We start from the raw sequence: 24,117 nt of genomic DNA on the forward strand, positions 1-24,117 counted from the left end.
AAAATTCGAGTGAAATTAGGGCACATGACGTCTTGGGCGGAGCTTGCAGTCACTGAAAAAATTCAATCAAACATGGCAAAGTGTTACCACATATTTTCCTGGTGACTGATGTCCTAATTGCCTGCAGATCTTTAGCAAGTGCCTTTGAGGGTTCCACTGGGCTGCTATCTTGTAACATTAAACACAATTGCAAAATGAAGATTTCCAGTGTTGTCTCTTTTACAGTAAACTCTCAAGTCACTAGAGCAATTGGAAAAGTTGCTCGATTGATATTCCGTCTATTACCATAAACTACACAAAATTGGAGGCTGGTAATTTCTTTTTGAGTGAGCAAATTTATAAATTCAGCAAGGGGTCAAATAACTACAGTAGGCCTATGTGAACAATATATAATACATCTAAAAGGCACAGTGGCCGAGATGCTCGGTCACGTTAGTAATCCTGGTGGTCTTTAAATAGATGCGGTGGCGGTGGAGAGCCACAAGCCCACCGGATCGTTCAGGTTTGGGGCTGCTCTTTGACACTCCCGTGCTCCTTTTGGTAGTCAAGAATGAGAGCTAAAATAGTGTCGACTCTTTTGGTAATGACGGTGCGCGGTGACTGTGCGCAACTCCTTTAGAGGGGAGACCCTCAACAGGCGGGCAGAGTGTAAAACTGTCATCGCAAAGGGTGCTGTGCAGGCCAACGTTTATGTAACAATATTGCCAACTTTGCTTTGTGGCCTATTAATGACATAACTCAAATACATCATGGAAGAGTTGTTTTGGTTTGCTCTCCAAATTGTATACTTTAATATCAGCAGACACTTTGTTCATGATTATGGAAAATCGAGTTATAGGTGTTGTTTTATTGTATATGTTTGGGGATAAACTCGGGATAAATTTCTGGTTAGGGTAAAAAGAAAACAAGAAAATGCATTTAAATTTGGGATGAAAAAAACTGCATTTCATAAAGTTATAACTACCAAGATGCAAGAAATTTTCATTTTGTAGGTTTCATTTTTGAGTAATAGACTGCTAGCAAAGAACGCTGTGTTGATGAATGTGGGTTTTAAACAAACTTTGAAATAGGAGGAAATAATCCATTACTCGTCTTAATGGGTTTAAAAGAACTTCGAGAAGACACTCAGTCATCCTGTGTATGTTTGTTTAGAAATCTGAATTTATTGTCAGCTTGCCTGGCTGTATAGAGGGTACTCAGGGGTGTGGCTGGTAGAAGAATGCCAAGCTGATTGGTCCACAAGTGGGTCTCCTTTGCCGAGCCCACAGCACAGGCAGGTATATATGGGCTATGGCCGGCACCCATACAGCAACAGACAAGACCATCAATATCAACTGTTAACATCAATCTGTTTGTGGTAAGTTGAAGAACTTATGTTTGTTTGTTTATTTATTTGTTTTTTTTTTTATTCCAGGAGTCATGTATCATCATACATTGTAAACACTGAAATGTATAATATAAGACAGACTGATGTGCTCCCCAGAGACATGAAGACCCAACAGCCACTTCATGTGGTCACCCCCGTTAGGGAAAGCCTCGCCTTGACAAAAGTGGCACGAACCCCAGTTTACATTAAATTGGACTCGTCCCAGCCTACAGGCTCCTTTAAGATCAGGGGCATCGGACACCTATGCAAAACTGTAAGTCATGCTGATAGTTTGGGTTTTTTTTCTTAGTGATTGATGGACAAACTCAAATTAAGATGAAAATACTTACTGATGGATTCATTTTGCAGTGGGCTGAGCGAGGATGCGAAAGGTTTGTCTGCTGTTCAGGTGAGTGCTGCTCCACTGTGAGTGTTCATCTTCCTTTGGAACTTTGTTTCAATGTTTCACGTCCCAATTATTCCAATAGGAGGAAACGCAGGCATGGCTGCGGCCTATTCAGCCCGCAAGTTGGGAGTACCTGCAACCATCGTGGTGCCCAGTGTCACACCAAACCCAACAGTGGATCGTCTTCGAGACGAGGGGGCTACAGTGGTCATCCATGGCAAGGTTCAAAAATCCTTTCTTGACCTGATGTAAAATGAGAACCATGAAGAAGAATCACACTTGTGTCTTCTTCAGGCTCTTAATGAAAGCATCGAGTATGGAGAGCAACTTGTGGCTAACAACCCAGGCTGGATCTTCATCTCTCCCTTTGATGACCCCCTCATCTGGTGAGTCTGTGTGAGAAATAAACTGAATAATCCATAACTTAAAGTACACCAAAAGGAAATAGTTCCAAGACACATGGGGAAGCATTGCATCATGCATTCTACGGTTTATAAGGACTGGATATAAAAAAACATATACGTATATTTCAGAAATATTTCAAAAGCTTCTTTAACTTTTGGTGAGTCTGCAACATTTTATTTCATGAACAGTAATAGGGAATTTCAAACTGAATTTATCTTTTAGTCAATTCACTGGGCTTCTATAAAAAGTCAGAAATGACTCAATATAATATTCAACTTCTAAAACTTTTTTCTGTTCAAAAATGCAAGTAAAGATTTATAATTTTTCATCACCACGTAGCCCCAAGGACCATATAAGACCCTGTTATAAATAAGTCACCAGTGATGGGACATTGTAATTTTCGAGGAATACTGTAGAAGTGATCATTTCTTGGAAATGTATCCAATTCTAAATGTCGTGATGAATCACATGATCATGTCTTATCATAAATGAGTATATTTAACATTACTAATTACATCAATCCAATTTCTAAAGCACTTTCCCAAAGGTAATGTGAGCAAATCTTTTTCAGGAGAGTTTATCAAACTGGTAAGGTAGCCCTTGTCAATAATCGATGCCCCAGATGTGACTCTCAGTTTACATAATTATTTATCTTATTACCGCTGCTGTTAATTTAGGTCATATTACATTGGGTGTTTTGGCCTAATCCAATAAATCCAAAGCAAATTATCCGGTCTCACTTAATTGTTCCCAAAAATATTACATATTTGTTTACTACAAGCATGACAACTTCATGGGCAGCTAAACAGGCACAGATTTCACACTAAGTATAATCACTAATAAATTACCAAAGTACATTACCAAAGTACCATGTTCTCCTATGACTGCTTTACACAAGCCAACCATGAATGCTGCATGTCATGCTGATCTTCCTTCACTGGGGAGAAGTGACGTCAATGTCGGGCTGTGTTGCAGGGAGGGCCACACATCTCTCGTGCAAGAACTGGAACAAGGCATGAAGGAGAAACCAGGCGCCATCGTGCTGTCAGTGGGAGGCGGCGGGCTGCTGAATGGGGTAGTGGAGGGCCTGCGGCGTGCTGGCTGGGCAGACGTGCCCATCGTTGCCATGGAGACCATAGGAGCTCACAGCCTCAATGCAGCCATGAAGGCAGGGGAGCTTGTCACTTTACCTGCCATCACCAGGTACGCTACTATTGATGCCAAAATACATTTGGGTGTGGATGTTTGCAACTAAAGCCAACTTTGTGTTTACAGTGTTGCCACCACACTAGGCCTTACGAGGGTCTCTGCACAGACGCTTAAACTGGTGCAGGAGCATAAAGTGTTCTCAGAAATAATCACAGACCAGGAGGCCGTAAAGGCTGTGGAGCGCTTTGTAGGCGAGTACCAACTACATACACTCAATTGGTCGTAAAACAAAAACAGACGTGAGAGTGACCTCTAATGGGGTTTCCCTCATGTGCAGATGATGAGAAGATTCTGGTGGAGCCCGCCTGTGGTGCTGCGCTCGCCGCTGTGTACAGTGATGTCATCAAAAGGCTGCAGGATGAGGGCAAGCTGGAGAGGCAGTTGGGCCCCGTGGTCCTTGTTGTGTGCGGAGGCAACAACATCAGCATGGAGCAGCTACAGAGGTTGAAAAAGCAACTTGGTATTCTCTAGCATGGCCTTGCTTCTTCTGGTGTTTTTTTTTCCTTCCTGGCTATCAGCTGCTCCTAAATTCTGTTCCAGTTTTCATATGCTCCATAGACCAAATCATTCCAGACAGTGAAATACTGAGCACAGGGACTGACATATGTAAAGTTGTTTTGCAGAAAGGATGTTGTTTTTAAATTGTAACCAGTGTAGAAAAAAACCAGTAGGTGTGTGCTTGTTTTTGTACTCCAACTGTAATGATTGAATAAATTATATTTCTGAATATTGCTACCTCCATTTCTTGATGACTTGAGGAATTTGAAAATATCATTCAAAGGATGTTGTATGCCATGGCTATGCTGATAGGATAGAGTATATACTAGAGTTGCCATTGTTCATAAAACAAATATTTAAAATGATTGAAATGATTTCTATATATTGGTTGAACCCACATTTATTATAATATAAATAGTAAATTCCTTTATTAATGGTTGGACCACTAGTTTTCAGTTCTCCATTTTAATATTTTTCCACCATGGAGCAAAATTTCACAACCATTACTCTTTCCTTACAACTGAAATTATAATAAAAATGCGTTTTGCTATTAATGTTGGATAATAGTGTGTGTAAAAAAAACATTGCGTTTACATGTCAAAAAAACTTGAAAAATGTCATTTTAGTTAATATCAATTAAAACTTGGGATGCATGGAAAGTCATTGTTGCTGCTGACATCAGCCTGTGTGAGGGATTTAAAAAAAAAAAATCGTCAAACACTCGTAAAGAAGTAGTTTATGAAAATAATTTCTTCAATTTGAAGATGTGTTGTGCAAACATTATGGAATCAAAAGGTCAAACAACTCAAATACTACTAATATTTGGTATGTATAGTTCAGACAAGTGTCTGTTGAAAAAATATTTAACAAATATTACTATTGATTTTAATTTTTTTTTTTTCCATAAAAAAAAAATACAAATAAGAAATGCAGAATTAAGTATATGTTACGTATACTTACCACAAGCGGAAACATACATGCCGTACCACAGTCTACGTGACAACAAATGTTACATGGCAAGACCTCACTCCTCAGCCAATGCATACCTCGGTGTCATAATACATGCATGGCATGCAGGACAAGGTATTGGCGTTTCATGACACGACACAATTGTACACTCAAGGACCTGGTGTTGGATTTGAGGATGTGGTTCATTTCCTGACTTGCTATTGGTCAGGGGCTGAGGCTTATTGTGTGTGAACAAAATGTGACAGCCACCCATTAGCTCCTTTTTAAATATGTTGAAGACTCACAAGACTCTTAACGCTTTGCATTTCTTCACGCACCAAAAATGCTCGCAGGCAACGGTTCGGCTGTGGAGTGGAAAGAGAAGCTGACCATGCAGATATATTTGTCAGACAACTGATATTAATGGAGTTGAACATACAGAAGTGCCGGGCACATGGCTGAGATCCAGCTCGAACTGGTCTGCTCCAGCAGGCTCCATTGCAAAGGTGTCTGGTTTACAAGGCTTGGTGATGTAAGCAAGGGGCATTATATAAAAAGCATGGCATATAGGGGACAAAACATATTTCCCACACATGCATCGTCCTCCATCATGCTCTAAAGAACAACCTGTCTTGTTATGGACAACAAGAGGGACTTACTCAGCCTCTGTCTGCAGTGAGGTTTTAAGGTCAACAGAGTCACTGTTTGTACATGAAGACGTCTTTATTGTGACACAGAAATCTCAAATGCCGTCTGGTTCTTTACATCTGTATGTATAATACATTTTAGATGTTAAGTTTCCAATGTGCAGAGGTAAGACAGTAAAAGTTAAGTTAATGCAACCATAAATAATTGTAATAAATATCAAGTAAATGTACAGCACATTTTATCGCAACCCCTCCTCATATGAACAAGTTCTTTATGTCACTCATCTAATTCCCCCGTGAAAGGAAGTAGAAGCAAGAGCGTCCCCAATAGCAGCGGCATATTAAACTTTCAAAAGAACAGAATCAAAACTTATGTCTCAGGCATGTCAACAATGCAATGTGTCACATATCAATTTTGTTGTGTTACTTGCTTTGATCAGGTCAAATGGTTTTACTCACACAAGAAAACATGTTGCACAATGAGCTGTAGAAAATGAATCCGTCAGAATATGACGATTTTAAAAAAAAAAAAAAAAATCAGACCACAACAAACTGGATATCCAACAGACATCGCATAGTTTGTTCTTTTTTTGGAAATAATCTTTTCGTGGAAGAATAGTGCAAACCAAAACAAAAAGTGAAACAGAACTGAATAAAAACTGGGCTCAAATCAAATCTATTTACATTTGTTTCCCTATTTTATACAGCTAAACATTTGGTTATGGATATTTAAATAAATTAAAAAAAAAACTTGTTCTTCCATTAAAGATAACAATTACAAGGCAGAACTGAAGAGAACTTGCTGCCCCCTCCCCCCAACCACCACATGTATGAGTGTAGATTGTGTTTGTTGGGGAGTGGCAGTGGGCTTGTTTCACATTCAGTAGCAAAAGCACACAAATAGGAGGGGCTGCTCATAAGAATATGATTTTCCTCCTGTCTCACAACACAATTCGTACTGCACGTCACCAAAGCAGCTTGTGGGCCTCCCTCAATAGTAGCATCAAGAAGACCACCATGATGCCAAAGCTACTCACAGATTAAAGAGAAATTAATTATTCTATTCTAATGATGGGGAAAGTTACTTGAATACTATCTCTTCAGAGTCAGAGAAAGATCAGTTCAGGTTTCGTAGGCATATACATTAGTCCATTATTTTTTTATAATCAGTAACTACATAAGAGCCCGTACAACATTATTCGTCTTTCATACCTCACAGCAACTGCAATAACTCTGTTCACAGCTTCACTCGTGACAAAAAAAGGCTTTCATCTCAGTGTGAAGGCATGTTTCACATCCTCCCCCCCACTGATGTAACGCAGGAGGAGGCAGGTCGGGAACGCGTTTGCAGTTCGGATGGAAGGTTTTTCACATTTCGGCGCTACACTCCCAAACTGTATTACTGCACAGACATAAATTAGTGTAAGGTTGTATATTCATCAAAAAGATAAAGAGAGTGATCAATAACCAGTGTAATCGTTGTTTCACTCCTCAGTGCAACTAAAATAGATACTCATCAGACGTGTAGGAGTTTTGTGATGATCGTCCCTGATATCCTCAAAAACTGTGAAACAAACTAATCATAAAGACAACATCAAGGAAAAAGTCAGGGATTAACATGCAAAGCTACTAAAATCAAATAAACCTGACTTTAATAGAGCCGATCACATCAGAGGAGAATCAGGAGAAGGCAGGCTGTAGGGTGCAGGTGAGTCAGGTAGCTTCGAGTTTCATGAAAGAGGTGTGTGTGTGTGGGGGGGGGGGGGGTCAAGTCTTAGCCACTGAGCGGGTCCTCGCGGTAGTGGATGGCGTAGCGGAGTTTTTCCAGCATCACGTCTAAAGAGGTGTACTGAGGCAGTTTGACCATGAACATACAGGTCTCCACGCGGATGTAACGGCCGTCTGGCTGACCTGCCATGTAGTAAAAGATGATACGACACAATCACTGACTGTACAATTTGAATAATATGAAGTTGCAATTACCCAATTACAGAATGTTGTGGTGCCCTGAGATACAAGTTCAATTTGTTTTGTAAACACGCATCAAAAACTGTTGTAACGTGTTTTGCTGTAATGAGAAGGAAATACTCCTTCATAAGCCTTTATGAAAATGTACATCGAATTTTTGCCACCTCAATTGAATGGCAATTTTGCTAACTCCTTTTGGTGTGAAGACGTTGGCCACAAATGGAATGATACTTTGGAGTCACGCAAACAATTTTGTGTTTTCTATGAAAACTAACGTAATTGCTCAAGGGTTTTCTAATCATCCATTAGCGTTCCAACGCAATTAGCAAACACAATGGACCATTAGACCACTGGCAGGATGGTTGCTGGAATTGGGCTTTTATACACATATTGCATTAAAAAGCAGACGATTGCAGCTAGAATAGTCATTTACCACATTAATAATGTATAAAGTGTATTCCTGATTAGTTTAATGTTATCATCATTGAAATAATAGCAATATTATTTTAAAAATAAGGACATTTCTAAGTGACCCCAAACTTTAGAACGGTAGTGTAAATTGCTCAATTAATCCGTCAATTAATTGACGCATGTGCTAATATTTGAAAACATTTGTGGAAGTTTTCTGTGTCTGCTCAAGTTTCAGCAAAGAGCATGTCGAAGTCAAAGGTTAAAATACGGGAAGCTACCGCCGCACTCCAAAGCATATCACACAGCAACGACAGACAGTCACCATTACCTGCTGCTCCATCAGGAGGCGCAATCTTCATGGGGTACGGAGGGACGTGGGCGGTGTCGGGTCCTCCATCCTTGCATGGACAAGTGAAGGGGATGCGTTCCTGGTTGCAGGCAAACTTGATGAACTTGCAAAGCTCCTCCTGAGTGAACATCTCCAGAGCGTTCCAGAAAAACTCTATGTGCTGATCCGTCTCCATCAGACCCACTTGATACATGGTGTGAGCCTATCAAAAAAAAAAGGTAAGATGTCATAATAAATACAAACTACAAGTGACCCATGAAGATAACCAGGCTAATCTAGCATGTAAGATTGGTAAACCTTGAGGAACTCGAGGTTAATGTAGGGCAAGCCACAAGTTCGCAGTTCCATCTCCAATGGGCTGAGCATGGTGAGTAGTTGCAAGGGAATGATGGAGCCCAACCCTGCACGCACTGCTGTCATACACTCAACATTCTGCAGCTCCCTCAAACGAAGGCTCTGTACTGCCCTTGCGTACACATCTTTATTCTCCCAGCTATAAGCACAAGAACATTCAGGATATAGACACTAATTACAGTATGGTGAGTTGAACTGTTCATTAAACACACAAAAAAGGCATCCCTCAACAATTACCTGACAGTGAGGTTCCGCCCTCCTTGACAAAGTTCCACCTCCTCCCCAGTCATTGTGATGTAAGTAAAAGTACAGCAAGGCCTGCTGGGAGAGTCGGGGCTCTCGCCTGAATGGTGTTGGGAGGAAATCTCAGCACAAAGTGCCTCCAGCTCTGTATCATCGTTAACCTGCACAGCACAAACAGTTCAGATATTGAAATTGCGGCCAAGTTAACTTGACAAGAGGAAACTGGTAGAAATTAAGAGGACAGGTACTTGTTCTTACATTTTCAAACTTCTTGACATAGTTGTACGTGAGCATATCTGCTTCCTGTAGGTCCTGCTCTGGGTCGAGGGCCTCGCCCACTAGACCTTTCCAAAAGGAGCTGAGTAGGTCCAAAGGAAGGGGCATATCTGCACGGATGGCGATGCCCAGCAGCTGCCCAAAGAAGTGTAACAACTGCTCCTCCGCATAGCTGATTGGACATGGCGTCAAAATGTACTTCCCCTTGGCAAAAAAATAAAATAATTGCATTTTGTTGCATTGTGCTTGTGACGTGTAATGACAAAGTTGAAGCTAATCTAACAATGATTGTATGTTTGTTTGTTTACAACAGCAAAAGAAATATTCCAGCAGTCAGACAGTGGGAGTTATTACCTTGTTACGGTTGACTGCAGAACTCGGACAAGGCAGCAGTAGAGAAAGAGCTGAACTTTGCAACTCCTTGCATACCTGCCAAAGGAAGTGTCTGAAGGAACCACCTAGTCAGACACAAACATAGGTGCTGTAATCCGCTACACCCAGCGTCACACAATATATGCTGTAGGTAAAAAGTAGATTATCCTACTTGTGCCGTGAACTTCCTCCCCGGTGAAACGGATGTTGAAAGCGTAGGTTGGGTCCCCGCCGCTGGCTAGTTTCACACAAAGCTGTGACGATGGCATGCAAGCTAGCTGGCGTGCAGCCTGGCAGAAATACGTGTTTTCTGATGATCTAATCTCGCCTGCAGGACATCGAGAGGATTGCAGTAAAGATACGGTATAAAATTACAATATGAAGTTGCATAACTAGTTGAAACTAGTCTCTACCTCCCACAATCTCAAGAGGGTCCAATGTAATCTCTGGAGCTGCATGGTCTGCTGTTCGTTGTACTGTGGCATTCAGTACTCTGTTCATTACAGTGACCTTTGTGTCATAGTAAATCAGTCCTGTGAGGATATTTAAAAAAAAAAAAAAAAAAGTGGTGAAAAGAAGACTTTTTGTGAGAAACGGGCACATGGCTATGGATGAGACACGAAATGCTCCCATCTTTGTGATCTGCTACAAGTACTCACCTTTCGCCTCACATAACAAGGATGCAATGCTGTTCTGATAAGTGAACGTTTGCCTTAGCTCCACCAGAGGCAAGAAGAAACTCTCCAGGGTGTTGTTGAGCGACTGCAGTAGAGCGAAACGCAAGCGCAAGCTCTCTACAGACACATCTTCAAAACACACAAAAAATGTTAGAACTACTTATTATCAGTTGGAGAGTAAAGATACAGAGGTTGAAGTGTGTTACTAACTAAGCAGGCAGGCCACACGTGGGTCGACACTATCACTGGGCTCCAGGTAGACCTCATGGGGATGCAGTCTGGCTGGTGTAATAGCAAGGTGACGACAAAGCCTATTGATGTACTGGACCAATGCAACATCCATTTCTAAGGTCCACTTCCGACAAGTCTTCTGGGCGTGCCGTGTGTCTATACAGGTGCACCTGATGAAGATAAAGATAATCGTAGGTATATAAATGCATGTTTATAAAGTAAAACAGGATACTTGCTTACGTTACCCTCCAAGAGACTATGTGAATAAATACTGTGTGTATTTATAGACTACGTATAGTATGTTCTGAGAAGCCAGCATGTGACAGGATGGCCATTAGATCAGACACGGTGGTGTTAAGAGTGGTCTGACATTCTCAGGCTCACCTTTCAAAGTGGAGGTCATAGCCACATGCCAAAATTGCCCTCCAGACGCTGCGGATGTCCTGCTTGGCTCGGTCGACTGCAAACCTATGGAAGCCCTCCAGTGTCAGGAACTTCTCTTCTGAGATTATAGAAGAGAAACGCGTGTCAGAGGCAGCATAGTATTTTCTAAAAAGCAACTGAAACACAAGGTCACAAAATTATCATTGAATACATTTTCAGAAGCAGCATTTCAAAGTCAAACACTCAAATAAGATTCATTCTGGGTGTGCAAGGTTTTGAGATCATATTTCTCGAGTCACAAGCAAAAATGTGTTTAACACCTAATATAAAGAACTGACAAGTTACAGAAAGTCTACAGAATGTTGCATGATGGGTATACGTGAAGTTATGCCTTATCACTGGTGTTGTAATGTGTTTCTACTACTGAAGAACCTTCAAGTTTTTTAGCGGGAGACTTTTCCACATCTTTCTCATCCGGTCTGGATTTCTCTGGAGATTTGGGTTTAAGGACTGTCTTTTTCTCACTCAGCGCAGTCCTAGCAGAACAATAAATTCCATTTTAAATTCATGAACAGATGTATGAATGTACCGATAAGCACTAATGAAGCAAATGCTCAGGGAAAAAAAAGTCCTTCATGCAATATCTTACCTCATGCTGTTGAGAACAGACTTTTCCTTAGTGGGAGGTTTGGTGATTGGCCTCTTGGTACTTACTACCTTGCCTTGATGCTGTTCTTTGCCTGCCTTGCTGTACTTGTTTTTATTGGGTTTGGGAATGCCATACTTTCTTAGAATCTGGGGGAAAACAAATGGTTTTTTTACAAAAGTGATCAGATGCACAGACTTACTTGGAGTAATATTAACGTTTGCGGTAGAAATGTGGCTATACTTCAGATTTCAATGGCTAAGCATATTTAAGATTGCCTACATACTGTATTTTACCTGAGTGAGCTGGTCTTCAAGTACTTTCTTAGGAGGCCGGACATTGGTAAAGAAGGTGTGCAGTAGGTTGCCAGGGGTCTGAGAGTTGATTTGCTCTTTGCTGAGGTAAATATCAGACACTTTCACTGGCTTGGCAGGTGTGAGGCTGAGCATTTGTTCCGAGTGCACACAACTCTTAAAAATATCCATAAGAACGTCCCGTGCTCCAGGAACAAGCTTATCACCTTGGCAAATATATGTTTATAAATTACACAATGACAAATTACATTGGTAGAGCATCAGTATTTTTGGATCAAACACTAACCTCGAATGGACTTGTCAAGGAAATAGTCTTCGAGAGCAGAGCTGCCCTGAGTGTCAAACAGACTTTGGTTAACACTCGAGGCTGTGAGGATCTCCTCATTGGTCAACTCCATTAGCTCCTCTTCACCTTCCAGACTGGACAAACCTATTAGGTCACTGCTGTTAAAGAGACTGGCACGTATTTTTTCCACTTTGGCCCGAGAACGCACCTGAGATCAAAAACGGAAAAAGGAGAATTTAACACAGGTCAAACACCAAGACGGTATTACGGTCATAACACAAAGACATTTAATTCACCTCAATGACAGCGTAACCTTTGATCGGCCTCGGCAGGACTGCATTGCTCTCCTGTGAGGTGACTGTGTGCATAGAGCCTCCATCTGACACCGATGGTGTCTCTGCACTATCCACAGGCTCCCCTAAGCTGCCAAGACTCCCTAGGCTTCCTGTGCTACAAAGAGAAGTATCTAGGCTCTCCTGACTAGAAACAGTCTGTGGTTCATGGGAGCCCTGCTGGGGGTGGTTTCCAGCAGACGCTGCTGCGGCAGAGTTGACGGCCGGGACAGCTAATTGTTCCTGATCAACAGAAAGTTCACTGGCTGTGCGAGAGACTCCCTGAGAGGAGCTGCAGATGGAAGTCTGGCTGGTCGAAGCTGATGCGCTCACGCTTAAAGCTGGAGTGACGCTGCTGGAGCTGTCAGGACTCTCAGGGCCTCCGCTGTGGGGGAATGGGCGCTCAGACTCACTGCTCACTTTGCCACCCTGAGGGCTTGTGACCCTAGCCCCCGTTTTGGTTTTCTTGGGGTCCTCTTCCTGCAAAGGTATGAACACTTCATCTTTGAAAAGCCCTCCATGCGCATTGCAAGCCCGGCGGATGGCATTGCGAACCACTGACTCTTCCAGGTGTGTCGGAATACCAGAAAGCACCAACAGGCGGCTGTGTGCAGTGGGACCCACCAATGCCTGACAAGCATCTGTCACTGCATCACTTGTCACACTCAAGCCCTGGGGATCCTTATTTGCTAGATGTCGAAGAATCATCAGAAGAGTCAGGCAGCGGTGGAACCACAGCATGTCTTCAGGTTTACTACCTGCCATGTTCAGCAGGGCGCTGTCACTCTCTGACAAACGGGCACCTCCACTTCCCCTTTTACCGGAGACCACGGCAGCCACTGCAGCTGCTGCTCGCTCACGCTTCATTTTCACCTTCTTACGTTTGGACAGCAGGCTGGGACTCTGTGGTGTCTGGCCTGGGGATGAGGATGACGATGATGAGGAATCACTTAGGTTCGGGGCACTGGTGGAGGTCAGGGTTCCGACTGTGGAAGCTCCAACATTGAGAGGCAGAGTCACCTCTGCCACAGCGAGACAGACCTCCATCAGAGCATGAAAGTAGGTGGAGAACCGGCTCTGCTCTGCCGCTAATGCCAAAGCAACCCCTCCAGATGAAGAGCCGCCAGCCCCGGCTCCTCCCGCAGTCCAGCCTTGAGTTTCACGATCGTAGAGCTTACGCAGTTCCGTCTGCAGGGCCATGAGTACGGCGAGGCATGGGTTAAGCAGCAGAGCGATAGAGCTGGACAAGCCAGAGGGGCTTTTACGCTGCTCCAAGTGGTGAATCTTTCGCAAGAGTTCAGCCAGCAAGTGAAAGATGAGTTCTTTGATGGAGGGGGCCAGATCTGTGGTCCAAAGTAAACCACCTAATTCGAAAAACACAAGCCAACACAGAAAGCATTCAGAGCTGGTTTATACACGACAATGCAAGCCTCTATGCAATAATGATGCAGGCCCTGTAATTATATGGCTCAATTTAGCGGTTGATATTTTAAAATCTTTACATCCCTGGTAAACAAATGTATTTCATATTATATTTGTGACTATCAGGAGTATGGTTTAGCACACACAAACAAACTAGTTTCCAGAACTATTCGGACAAGTGGTTCACAAAATTTGAGCATGGATCTGCGTTTCAAATACAACACCTACCGAGCAGTTCTACCACTTGTAGCAGTACAGATGACGGCACTGTGTCTAGCTCATCTTCTGACCTCTCACTACTCTCTCCCAACTTCCATGTCAACAGCTGCTCAGCGAATGCCATGGCCAGAGGAAACTCCAGAGGCAAGGAATGTAGGACCAATACAGCACCAGGAGGGGGCGACACACCTAGAATCAAGAACAAAATCAGAACCAATGAATAATTTAACATGAATAACATACATAATTTAGTGAATACATACCCAACTTAATGTGCACTTTATCAGTGGGTATGATAACAGAGGGGTACTGGTTGGTGGTGGGCGGGGGAGTAAGGCCTGTGTTGGCTGGTGAGGCATCCAAAGGATAGCACATAGCTTCCATCAGATTAAGCTGGCCATTTCGACGCACTTTGTGACCCAGACCATACAGCATTACCCGTGCCCAAGGAGCTTTGTACAGGCTTGAGCTAAATGGGGTAAAAGGGAAGGTTTCACATTTTTAACAGAGGATAATGGAAAAAAAGGTTTTAAGTGATTTGCGGGAAAAAAAAATACATTGGCAGTTATCTCACTCTTTGCGGCAGCCAAGTTGGCTCTCTTTGCAAGATACGATCACAAATGCAGCTCCTGGAAAGCTGACGTCCATGCTCAATTTCGACTCGGTTACAGGGAACTCCTCTGATGTAAACTGCTCTGGTGCATGCTGTAAACAACACGAGTTCTCTTTTAACATTAGCCCAAATTGAATTGAAATTGAACCATTGACGGGCAGAGCAAACCTGGAGGAAACAGCAGATCTGTTTGGTTAGCTCAAGTAAGCTCTCCTCTCCTTGATGCAAGGCACGAGTGATGGCCACGGTCAGCCACTCCCGGATGGGTTGAGCATTGCCCTGGTAAAATAGATCTGTAGGAGAGCAGCTTTGGTCTTGGAGGTTATGAAGCACTGACTGGGCCAGGAGGATAGAACCAGAACTGATAGTGCCATCTGTAGGAAGATAAGCTATGATAAGGAAGAGGAGCTTATAGACAAGGGTGTACTTATTTCTACTATATTTTACCACTCACCAGGGAGGGGTGGAGCCAGCAGTTGATTGGACAAAAGTTGTAGATGTTCCAAGGTGATGTCTCGGATCGCAGGAATGTGGAAGAGACGAGTAAAGGTGTGGGGATTTTTTGGGGCATAGATGTTTAGTAGGGCCATTCTGCAGTACAAGCGAGCCAGTGCACTCTCACAGCGAAGTAGCTCCCTGAGAATAATGGGGGAAAAGTAAACTCAATAAAAGGTAGCAGACATTTATGTGCGAGTGATGTAAAAACACACCTGTGAATCTGAATGTTGCTACTATCTAGTGAGACTAAACCATTGGCCGCCGTACGTCGAGATCCAGCAGGTGGGCGTTCCAGAATTTCAATGGGGTACCAGTACCGTACCAGCACACCCTCACTGCGAAGGTAGGTTTCTACCTGCACAAGCTCATTCAGCTAGAAGAGAGGGAAGGGGGCGCGGCACAGATTCAAGCAAAATTTGACTCGGTGTTGGCAGAAAGGATTGAAACATTTAGAATTGCACTTACAGAGTCAACATCCAACACGACTCCATGCAAGCCAAAAGTCTTCAACATGCCCCGGATGGCAAACTTGGGCAGTGCTGTCCCACCTGTACTGCTGTTAGTATTGTTGCTGTCTGTACAGCGGATGACCACAGTCAAGCCTGAATAAAAAAAAAAAGCTGAATTAAAATAATAGTACATCATAGTAATAAAGAGTTTGAGAGCTTAATACCAGGTACGAGTAGTAATAATGTGTAGGTAATGCTACCTTTGCGAACTTTGTCAATAGTGAATTTGTTGGCCTCATCTTTGATATCTTCTATGGTGGGGAGGTATAAGTCTCGAGGAATGCCGCCATTTTCCTCATACAAGAACTCCACCGTCTGCCTTGCAATGTCTACCATGCCTGTTGTTATTTAAACACACCATAAGTTCAACACTGCCAAATCTGTCCTGAGCTAATTCAACATGTGTTTGACGTGACATATGTATTCGTCTTACCTAACTGCAGGGCTCCTTTAATTTGGTCCAGACCAGATTTCCTCTCAGCTTCATTACGGAATCTCCTTCGAATAGTAGGGAACACTTTGGTTTCCCAGGCCTTTACCAGCAAGGCGTAGTGGTCCTCCTAGGTTTTAAGATAAATCAAATACAGAAAGACGAGCAGTGACACTGTCACTAGATGATTAGGAGCTCACTCACCCTTGGAACATCATCATCATCCTCATCGTCACTCTCATCATCTGCAATGGGCGGAGGGTGTGGATCAGGTCCAGAAGTGACTAGGTTCTCATAGCTCAACTCCACCTTGTAATGGCTAGACAGGTCACTGTTGTATTCTAAGAGACAGAAGAGTAAAAGTTATATTAATATTGGCAGTCAAATGTCATTGAATGATTTCTATGAAAACAAACAGACATGCATTTAAATGTAGTAATACAAAAATATGTGTATATACGTTGCTGAGGGACTGCCACTGCTGCAATCCGACAGGGTGGTCCATGGGAGCCCGAGTCAGATGCGACGCTGGCGCCTGCATCATTATCACTATCTGAAGCCATGGCAAAGGGGAGCGCTTCAAAATTTGCACTTATTTCTTCTGCAAGGTCAATGCACAAGTCAGCAGCATTTCTGTGTGCTTGGCCTTCAGCGTAGGCAAAGGGACGGTTTCCAAAGTTGGCCCGAATCTTTGAATTCTATAAAACAATGGTTATTTTATAAATCACACAAGATATTTTTTGTTGTTGAAAGACTTTTTACTTTAATCAGCATACCTTCTTTTGAATGTGAACCAAGGGCCACATTCCACCCGCCACTTCCTCAAGGACTGGACTGAGCCTTTGGCCACAATAGGTAAAGTAGACCCGTCCTTTCGGGGCTTGGCCGGGGGGTGGAGGTGTACCTTCTGAACGCTCCCAGCCAATTCCAGCCACATCACCTGTGTTAATGTAAGTGCAACATTACCACTTAAATTACTGTACAATTATTATACATAATTTTAAATGGTAATCATAACTTTGTAACTCCAGCAATTGAGAAAAATCTTATGATTATGAGAACATTTTGCTAAGAGAAATGTTGTGGAAAAAAAAGATTCAAGCAAAATATAACATAAACCCTCTCACCAGGAAGGAGCGACACATCAAGCCTGACACTTTTCCACTGCAGCAGACTGGAGCCATTATAATGCACCGCCCTTCCATTACTGCCACAGAGAAATGGACAAACAGGTTAGAGTTGGAAGATACAAATGGATATCAAAGAGCACTTTTACGGAAGAGAGAACAACATTATAAAACAAGATAAAAGTCTCCAGTGAGTAGAAAAGATCAACCTACTTGTGAAACAGACATGTGCCAACAGGGTTGGTCCATGCTCCGTCTCTCTTTTCAGCCTCAGTGGCAAAACCAAAGGACACAATGGGGCCACTGTCCTCCTCAGAATCTCCATAGGAGATAACTTCTATCTCCCAGTAAAAAGAAGGTGCCTGTGAGGGTGTAAAAAAAACAAAAAAGGAAATTAAAAAAAAATATTGTCCAATCGCAGGTAAAAAAAAATAAAAATCCCACAGATGACCTAACAAATGATCAACCTGAATTGGCACAGAAGAGGTGGCGTAAATGAAGGTGCCCCGGGGGAGCCCTCCTCCAGCACTGGGGTCAGCCAAGAAAGTGACTGATGTAAGACGGGATGAGAACATGCAGGCTCGGACTGGAGGGAACACTCGAGATGGACACCAGGTTATTTCCTTAGGCTGGAGAGGGCACAATAAAGGGAAAGTAATGCAAACATTATTATCTCAACTTATTCTAAGGTTGTTTTTATGACTGAACATTCCATTGACAAAGGGAAAAATGCATAGTATTCTCTTAAAAAACATAATAGAAAGGCGACAGCAATGTAATAAATAAAATATCCCACAGTTGCGAGTGGTTTCTTTAAATTTACCAACATGCTTAACTGTGTGATTCTTATTTGCAAATTCATAAACATGGCAACTCCACCTGGCGTCTGTCTGTCTGTAGTGGTGGCGGAGGTGGACGAGCACAGTCTCTGTATAGCATTCGCACTCTTTCACACTGAGCCTCAACGATGCCAAGACGCTCTCCTTTAAACACGAAATGGAGACAAATATTGAGAAACGTTGTCTTTAAGTTGTAGGGCATTTACTGTTTTCTTACCAGGACTACATTCTTGAGCAACCAGGTTGAGAACTTCCACAGCTGCAGGACACTGCTGGATGAATTCTTCACAAAAGGAGCTATCCTCCAAAAGCTGTGCCATTACCAGGCATGCCCTGAAAATTGAAACAGTACATGTATTCATGATTAGCCCTCTAAAGCCACCAGAAATAGACTACTGTTTGGAACAATAAAATACAAAAGGAGCGTGGGGGAAAAATGGCATGGAAAGACAGGTTTATGACCGACCTGGTTCTGATTTCTGCAAGCAAGCGAACTGCAGCCATCACTGGGCTGGATCCATCCCCAGAAGCTGGTAGAGAGGTGTGAATGGACAGGCTGCCCTCCTGTGGCAGAAGCATGGATTGCACTGCTTGCACTACCTTCTCCGTGATCGATAGCTTGTACAAGGGCAATGCCTGAGGAGTGTGAAGAAGGATCAGAAGAGAATCAGAATATTGTTTTCCATTAAACGAGAAAGTTAATGATGCTAGAGGGAGGAAGTCTTACCTCAGATCTGGGTGTACAGAGGCGTGATATTGGTACTGTCAGCACATCTGAGGCTTTACAAGTTCTCCTGTAGTCACAAGAGGGGAATTTGACAGTTGCAATGCCCTCCTGCTCATTGATCGACATCACAATACCCACGCTACCCAGCACTCCTTTACCTATCACCTGTAGATGTGAGACATATGCTAAGTTGTTGAAAGAAATTTATGAATGATACCATTAAAAATACAGTGAGTAGTTTGTATTCTTTACCTGGACCTCTGACCCAATTTTAATGGTTTCTTTGAAACCCCCCAGAGCACAGAGTGCGGCAACCGCCTGCCTGCCAATGGCCTGAAGCTTAGCCAGCTTCCTACCACTGCTGCTTCCATTCTCTAAAATACTTTCAGCATACTTCCCCAGTTGAGGGATGAACATCAGTGCCCTGGAAAGCACCTAGGATAAACACAAAGTAGACAGAAAGTAGAAAGATTTAATGTGGACGTCCTGATTTACTAAGATCCCACGTAGCAAACTGGAGTAAAATTTACTTTTTCAGCAGTGCTTGTCCAGATTTGAGCAGTGTTTGACTCAGGGGCAGTAAGTAGACTATGCAACAAAGCAATAACTTCAGCAGCCATACTGTTGGCAACATGCCCACTGATGAATGGCCTAACAGGGTCTGACCTGTAAAAGACATGATTTTCAGTTAGTCGCTTGAGATCACGCTGATTCATTTTATCCAAAAATATTAGTTACTAAGGTTATACACAAAATATTAATGCTTCCAAACATTGTCATGATACCTGGCCAGGTCAGTGTTCCTGTCCCTGCAAGCAGATGTTTGGGCAGTTTTCTTCTTGTCGCCAGCAGTTATGCCTCCGGCGGCCTCTTGAGTCACAGTCTCCACAGGTGGACCAACGCTCACTATCAGACCGGACTGAGCCCATTTAGTGGCCTTCCTCAGAGCCGCAGAGGCTTCCTCTGTGATCACCTCACAGTGTCCACTCTAAAAAAAAAAAAAAAGAAAAAAAAAGGAAGCGTTTAGAACCAGGAAAGGACAAAAAAATCATAGAGTAGGTCTTACTTTGGTCATATCCCTGTCCATTTTGACAACCTTTTCCATATTTGCACCGGTGCCAAGTCGAAAGGGACGTCCCTCTGAACTGCTACATTTTAGAAAGAGAGAGAATACACACATTCAGAAAATCTTGAGTAGGCTAAAAACTGTGAAACCAGAAAATGTTCACTAAGTTTACTAGGATAACTTTCAAGAGAGATTTTACCTTAAAAGTGGTTGAAGAACCTCATGCGATGACTGATCCTCTCTCTTGTGGATGAAGATAGATAGTTTACCATCAACTGCTTCACCTTCTTCTCCAATATCGTCAGTCTTCAGGGCTCCTTTGGAACTGGCTCGAGACAGACTTGTGTCTGGCTCAGAAGAGCTGGGTGATAACAAGGTCTGGCAACCTGGTGAGAAGTTGATGACTTCAGTAAAAAATACTAATCCCATGTATTATTTAGCAATTTTATGTTGTTTGTCAACGATGAGAGACAAACCTGGTACCACATAGTCTGCCAGCTTGGCGAGCAGCAAGGCAGCGATGCGCGATGCAGGGTCATTAGCATCTTGTTGCTCTGTATCGAGCGTGTTCATAGAAAAGCTCCATGATGGTAGGGCCACGTTGCCACAGTCCTCCACGCTCATGAGAGGTAAGGCTGCTCGACAAAGCTGCAGGATGATGAGCACCAGCTTTGGGGATGGTCTCTGGTCAAGCAGCAAAGACAAGAGCTTCGAAACACAGGCTGGTTGGCTCAGGATAGCTTTTCCAATGTGACTCCTGGAATGAAATGTAAAACACATTTGTTGTATAAATACACTCACAGGGATAGTATAAGTCTATAACTACAAAACATAACTTACCTAGAGAGGTCATTGAGAAGACTGAGCACATCTTGCAAGGCATCATTGCCAGCTGCTTGATTCCCACAGCACTCGGTAGCTCTGGCCAGATGATTGGTCAACAAACTGGACACCTGTCGAGCCAAACCGGAATGTACTCCATCTGTCGAGCCACCTATAAGATAGTAAAACAGAAAAAAAAAATATTCTGCTTCTGAGACAACAATTCAAAAAGAACAAGATATTGCCATCATTACATAAACGTTATACTCCTTTGTAATACTTTTTACCTTCCACTTTCTCCCACTCAATGCAGCGGTTCGCAAGCACCTGAAAAGCCGCCCAGGCCATGGTGGCTACCTTCTGCTTTTTGGTCTGCTTCTCATTTGAGCTGCACTCTCTCTGACCACTCAAGCTACATAAGCTATCCATGAGCTGAACCAATCCACTCCGAACTAGGCACTGCTCTTCACTCCTATGGAACGACAAAGAGGATGACTACGGTGAATAATCTGTCCCAAGGATATGAGGGGACAGTGGGCGAGATCATAAATCTTGCCTTGTGTAGGGTATTGTGCAAAGCAAGCCAATACTGTTGGCACAAGCAATGGGGTAGCGAGCGCAAAGAGACACGACAGACGTCATTGTCTCCCCAAAGGCCTCCTGCACCTGCTCAACCATTCCGCCACAGGTCAGCTCCTCAATCCTGTACACATTAAAGAAATTTAATAGACAGTGGAAACAGAGCATTGCATGAGTGTTTTTTTGTGTTGTAGCATCCTTTTTTACCTTGGGCCTCCTTGCAATACCATAGTAACAGGACCAACCAAGTGCGTGACCCCACCCACTCGAACTGCAGCAGTGAGCAGCTCTCTCATATGGACAAGCGCTTGTTTTCGTGTGCTCCCACGGCGCCATCGTGTCTGCGCAGCAGACAGGAAACTGCTGCTTGATACCTACAAAAAACAATGGATGTTTGACAGTGAGTGTTGGAATATTCCTGGAATTAAGTTTTTTTTTTTTTTACCTATAATTCAGTGTTTAGTTTTATTTTCTGAACATTTTTTTTTTACTTTTACCCCCTACCACACATTGTTATCACTGGTGTGGTAAATTTAACCGTGTTTGAGATCTTTATTAATTAATCAATTGAGATCTTGCGGCTGAAAAAGAGACAGCAACATGGAAGAACATGAACTATGGGGCGTTAATAAATATAACTCAGACTCAGAGAAGCCATTCATGGCCTTATTTAAAAGAAGTGTTTGATATTGTCACCTCCAAGAATCGGCAAATATGTTTTGTCTTCTCAATCTAAAAACAACAAGGTTACATCTAAGCTGAGAAATGCATTTACAGGTAAGGTATTTTTTCAGGTTGTAATTAGCTAATTATTCATTTCTTGTTAGTCAGCTCATGTTAGTAAAGCTATGATTCTTTTTCTTTCTCAAGACAAGTAGGCTGTAAGTTAAAAAAAAAAAAAAAAAGAAGAGGACATGTTATGGGTTTGTTCTAAGCTTTGCCAAAGAAGTATTACATATAATTGATAGTAAAACCAAAAAGCATTTAAACTCTGCACATTTCAGAGCCTGTACTTTTTTACTTTTACTTAAGTAAAGAGGTTAAATCAGTACTTTTATCAGTCTTTTTTTTCCCCCCCGAACCGAAGCCTGTACTTCTACTTTGATCTGGAGTGTGGGCACTCTTTCCACCTCTGGCCAATAGTCAGCTTAGCGCATGCAATTCCAGTTATTATAAGAAACGGGAGATAATTATTAACTAATAGACTTACAGCTTGATCAGGTGTAGTGCCGATAAATGCAAAGAGCTGACCCAGGAGAACGCTATATGTTGGCTTGTCTCCGCTGTCTTCAACCACTAGAGATTGCAGCAGTGTAAATGAGCTGCTACGATGACTGGTGGGGTGATGTCGCCTCCTTCAAAATAAAAGACACCCCCCCCCCCCGCAAAAGATGAATATTTATTTTTTGAGGCTTAATCCATCAAACAAAATCAAAAGATACCTTTGCGCAGCATGCGTGAACTCCAGATCTTGGTTAGCAATCATCTCTAAGTCAGAGGGTGCAGACATGCTGCGCAGGAAGACTGGCTGCTTCACAATGGAGATGGCAGTCTTGGCGTCTGATACAGACTTGGAAGCTAATAAAAAAAAGATAAGAGAAAAACAAAACACTGTCCAACACTGAAAGAATGAAACACAAAGAAATTCAGTTTCGATACTTGAATTAGGATTAGACGTCTACCTTGGCCTGGTGTTCCAGCAGGTGTGGTGGTTAAGCTTCTGCAATGTGGTGCAATGGTAACATGTAGCAGTAGCTCTGTACGGTTCATCAGACTCTTCACAAGTGCTTTAGTTTTAGGAAGTGGGGTGCTGCTTTTAAGGTGCATGGTGTTTACCTCGTGAAAGAACTTCTCCCTGTTGGCGCAGATATAAAAGTGATGTTGGTGACAGACGATGTAATACTGTCATAAACTACTGTTTTTAATGTCTTGCCTCAATCCAAGGACAACATTTTCCAAGTCGCTATAATCAAGGGGGACATCTTTGAGGGAACAAAGGAGTTCAAGCTCTTTAATCTTGTTCTGACAAAAAAAATGGAGGGAAAACTTGAGTATCAAATTATAGTACTGTATGAAATGCATTGTCTGGTGGGATACCTCAAAGAAGTGGTAGTCATGAAAGAAAGGAGTGTTGTTATCCAGCTTTCCCTGCTGGGCCTCCTCTACCTCATTCTGCCACTTCTGCTCCAATTCTGCGACACTCTGCATCAAACATGTAAAATAATGTAAGATAACGTAAAGACATGTAAAATAATTATACATTGTCTGCTTGCTCTCCCTCTTTAAAACAAAATGCTTACCTGCAGTTGACGTTCCATCGCGTTGATTTTCTTAAAGGTCTCTGCCATGATCTTACAGACCAGGTCAAACTCCTCTGCGTGGTCTTCACGGTACTGGTAGTTGACAAGTGACTGCAGACCATCCACCAAGCTGAGATGCTTTATGACACATGACACTATAACCTCCTCCATGACATCTGGCCGGATCACCTCTCTTTCAGGATTGAAACAGTTGCTTGTGAAATGATTACATAATGACAAGATTACAATATAAACCAAAACATGTAGAAATCATAAGGTTATAAAACAAAACACTGCATTGTTTGCATACAGTCCTTACTTAATGCTTGGACGAAACTGTGGGCGAGCTCTTCCAGACACCTCTCGCAACTTTCCCATGATGCCTGGAGGGAGGCGTATGCGTGGCAAGTCGAAGTGGGCGCCAGATGTAAAACCCGGAGGAGGAATGAGCACATCGGCAGGGTAGGTGAATTCACGGTCCTCCTCGATGGTTAGTGGCAGTGGTGAAGGACTTGGAGTGAGAGCAGGAGAGAGTGCGCCGTTTGCTTCCACCTGCCACTGACACCTGAGGAAAAAAAATTGATCGACATTTTGAGACAATCTTTACTTGGAGATATGGATGACGACATAACAAAAGGTGCTTA

General features: G+C 42.8%; 2 protein-coding genes across 4 annotated transcripts in view; one reads left to right on the forward strand and one right to left on the reverse strand.

The window, feature by feature from the left end:
* The first annotated feature begins 1,487 nt into the window (after positions 1 to 1,487).
* Positions 1,488 to 3,949, forward strand: LOC148398071 (L-serine dehydratase/L-threonine deaminase-like). The gene is made up of 7 exons (XM_088376592.1): positions 1,488 to 1,640; positions 1,736 to 1,775; positions 1,855 to 1,994; positions 2,067 to 2,158; positions 3,153 to 3,380; positions 3,453 to 3,577; positions 3,664 to 3,949. Exons 1-7 carry the CDS (start codon positions 1,488 to 1,490, stop codon positions 3,855 to 3,857), a joined length of 972 nt encoding a protein of 323 aa, XP_088232718.1. The 3' UTR covers positions 3,858 to 3,949.
* A 1,587-nt stretch (positions 3,950 to 5,536) lies between these two features.
* hectd4 (HECT domain containing E3 ubiquitin protein ligase 4) overlaps positions 5,537 to 24,117 on the reverse strand; it is a 29,827-nt gene continuing 11,246 nt past the window's right edge. For all 3 annotated transcript variants that reach the window (XM_088376188.1, XM_088376187.1, XM_088376186.1), the window contains 52 exons: positions 23,793 to 24,038; positions 23,474 to 23,666; positions 23,271 to 23,375; positions 23,107 to 23,195; positions 22,856 to 23,028; positions 22,616 to 22,751; positions 22,384 to 22,528; positions 21,381 to 21,547; positions 21,151 to 21,297; positions 20,882 to 21,066; positions 20,613 to 20,766; positions 20,249 to 20,529; positions 19,972 to 20,158; positions 19,773 to 19,854; positions 19,492 to 19,694; positions 19,237 to 19,372; positions 18,959 to 19,141; positions 18,707 to 18,871; positions 18,446 to 18,615; positions 18,197 to 18,312; positions 18,020 to 18,123; positions 17,608 to 17,769; positions 17,354 to 17,502; positions 17,141 to 17,220; positions 16,790 to 16,953; positions 16,474 to 16,711; positions 16,218 to 16,354; positions 16,017 to 16,143; positions 15,784 to 15,921; positions 15,540 to 15,676; positions 15,287 to 15,447; positions 15,031 to 15,212; positions 14,745 to 14,950; positions 14,538 to 14,668; positions 14,227 to 14,432; positions 13,973 to 14,152; positions 12,287 to 13,686; positions 11,991 to 12,198; positions 11,687 to 11,910; positions 11,394 to 11,539; positions 11,177 to 11,280; positions 10,745 to 10,862; positions 10,340 to 10,530; positions 10,112 to 10,258; positions 9,866 to 9,985; positions 9,625 to 9,780; positions 9,435 to 9,538; positions 9,063 to 9,284; positions 8,799 to 8,965; positions 8,505 to 8,700; positions 8,187 to 8,409; positions 5,537 to 7,390 (listed from right to left, as the gene is read on the reverse strand). In XM_088376188.1, coding sequence (XP_088232314.1) covers positions 7,254 to 7,390; positions 8,187 to 8,409; positions 8,505 to 8,700; positions 8,799 to 8,965; positions 9,063 to 9,284; positions 9,435 to 9,538; positions 9,625 to 9,780; positions 9,866 to 9,985; positions 10,112 to 10,258; positions 10,340 to 10,530; positions 10,745 to 10,862; positions 11,177 to 11,280; positions 11,394 to 11,539; positions 11,687 to 11,910; positions 11,991 to 12,198; positions 12,287 to 13,686; positions 13,973 to 14,152; positions 14,227 to 14,432; positions 14,538 to 14,668; positions 14,745 to 14,950; positions 15,031 to 15,212; positions 15,287 to 15,447; positions 15,540 to 15,676; positions 15,784 to 15,921; positions 16,017 to 16,143; positions 16,218 to 16,354; positions 16,474 to 16,711; positions 16,790 to 16,953; positions 17,141 to 17,220; positions 17,354 to 17,502; positions 17,608 to 17,769; positions 18,020 to 18,123; positions 18,197 to 18,312; positions 18,446 to 18,615; positions 18,707 to 18,871; positions 18,959 to 19,141; positions 19,237 to 19,372; positions 19,492 to 19,694; positions 19,773 to 19,854; positions 19,972 to 20,158; positions 20,249 to 20,529; positions 20,613 to 20,766; positions 20,882 to 21,066; positions 21,151 to 21,297; positions 21,381 to 21,547; positions 22,384 to 22,528; positions 22,616 to 22,751; positions 22,856 to 23,028; positions 23,107 to 23,195; positions 23,271 to 23,375; positions 23,474 to 23,666; positions 23,793 to 24,038 — 9,628 coding nt within the window. In that variant the 3' untranslated portion in view covers positions 5,537 to 7,253. The remainder of the gene's footprint in view (positions 7,391 to 8,186; positions 8,410 to 8,504; positions 8,701 to 8,798; positions 8,966 to 9,062; positions 9,285 to 9,434; positions 9,539 to 9,624; positions 9,781 to 9,865; positions 9,986 to 10,111; positions 10,259 to 10,339; positions 10,531 to 10,744; positions 10,863 to 11,176; positions 11,281 to 11,393; positions 11,540 to 11,686; positions 11,911 to 11,990; positions 12,199 to 12,286; positions 13,687 to 13,972; positions 14,153 to 14,226; positions 14,433 to 14,537; positions 14,669 to 14,744; positions 14,951 to 15,030; positions 15,213 to 15,286; positions 15,448 to 15,539; positions 15,677 to 15,783; positions 15,922 to 16,016; positions 16,144 to 16,217; positions 16,355 to 16,473; positions 16,712 to 16,789; positions 16,954 to 17,140; positions 17,221 to 17,353; positions 17,503 to 17,607; positions 17,770 to 18,019; positions 18,124 to 18,196; positions 18,313 to 18,445; positions 18,616 to 18,706; positions 18,872 to 18,958; positions 19,142 to 19,236; positions 19,373 to 19,491; positions 19,695 to 19,772; positions 19,855 to 19,971; positions 20,159 to 20,248; positions 20,530 to 20,612; positions 20,767 to 20,881; positions 21,067 to 21,150; positions 21,298 to 21,380; positions 21,548 to 22,383; positions 22,529 to 22,615; positions 22,752 to 22,855; positions 23,029 to 23,106; positions 23,196 to 23,270; positions 23,376 to 23,473; positions 23,667 to 23,792; positions 24,039 to 24,117) is intronic.

Source organism: Syngnathus floridae, chromosome 5 (assembly GCF_059516105.1).
Source record: "Syngnathus floridae isolate MCC-2025c chromosome 5, RoL_Sflo_1.0, whole genome shotgun sequence".
Taxonomy (NCBI): Eukaryota; Metazoa; Chordata; class Actinopteri; order Syngnathiformes; family Syngnathidae; genus Syngnathus; species Syngnathus floridae.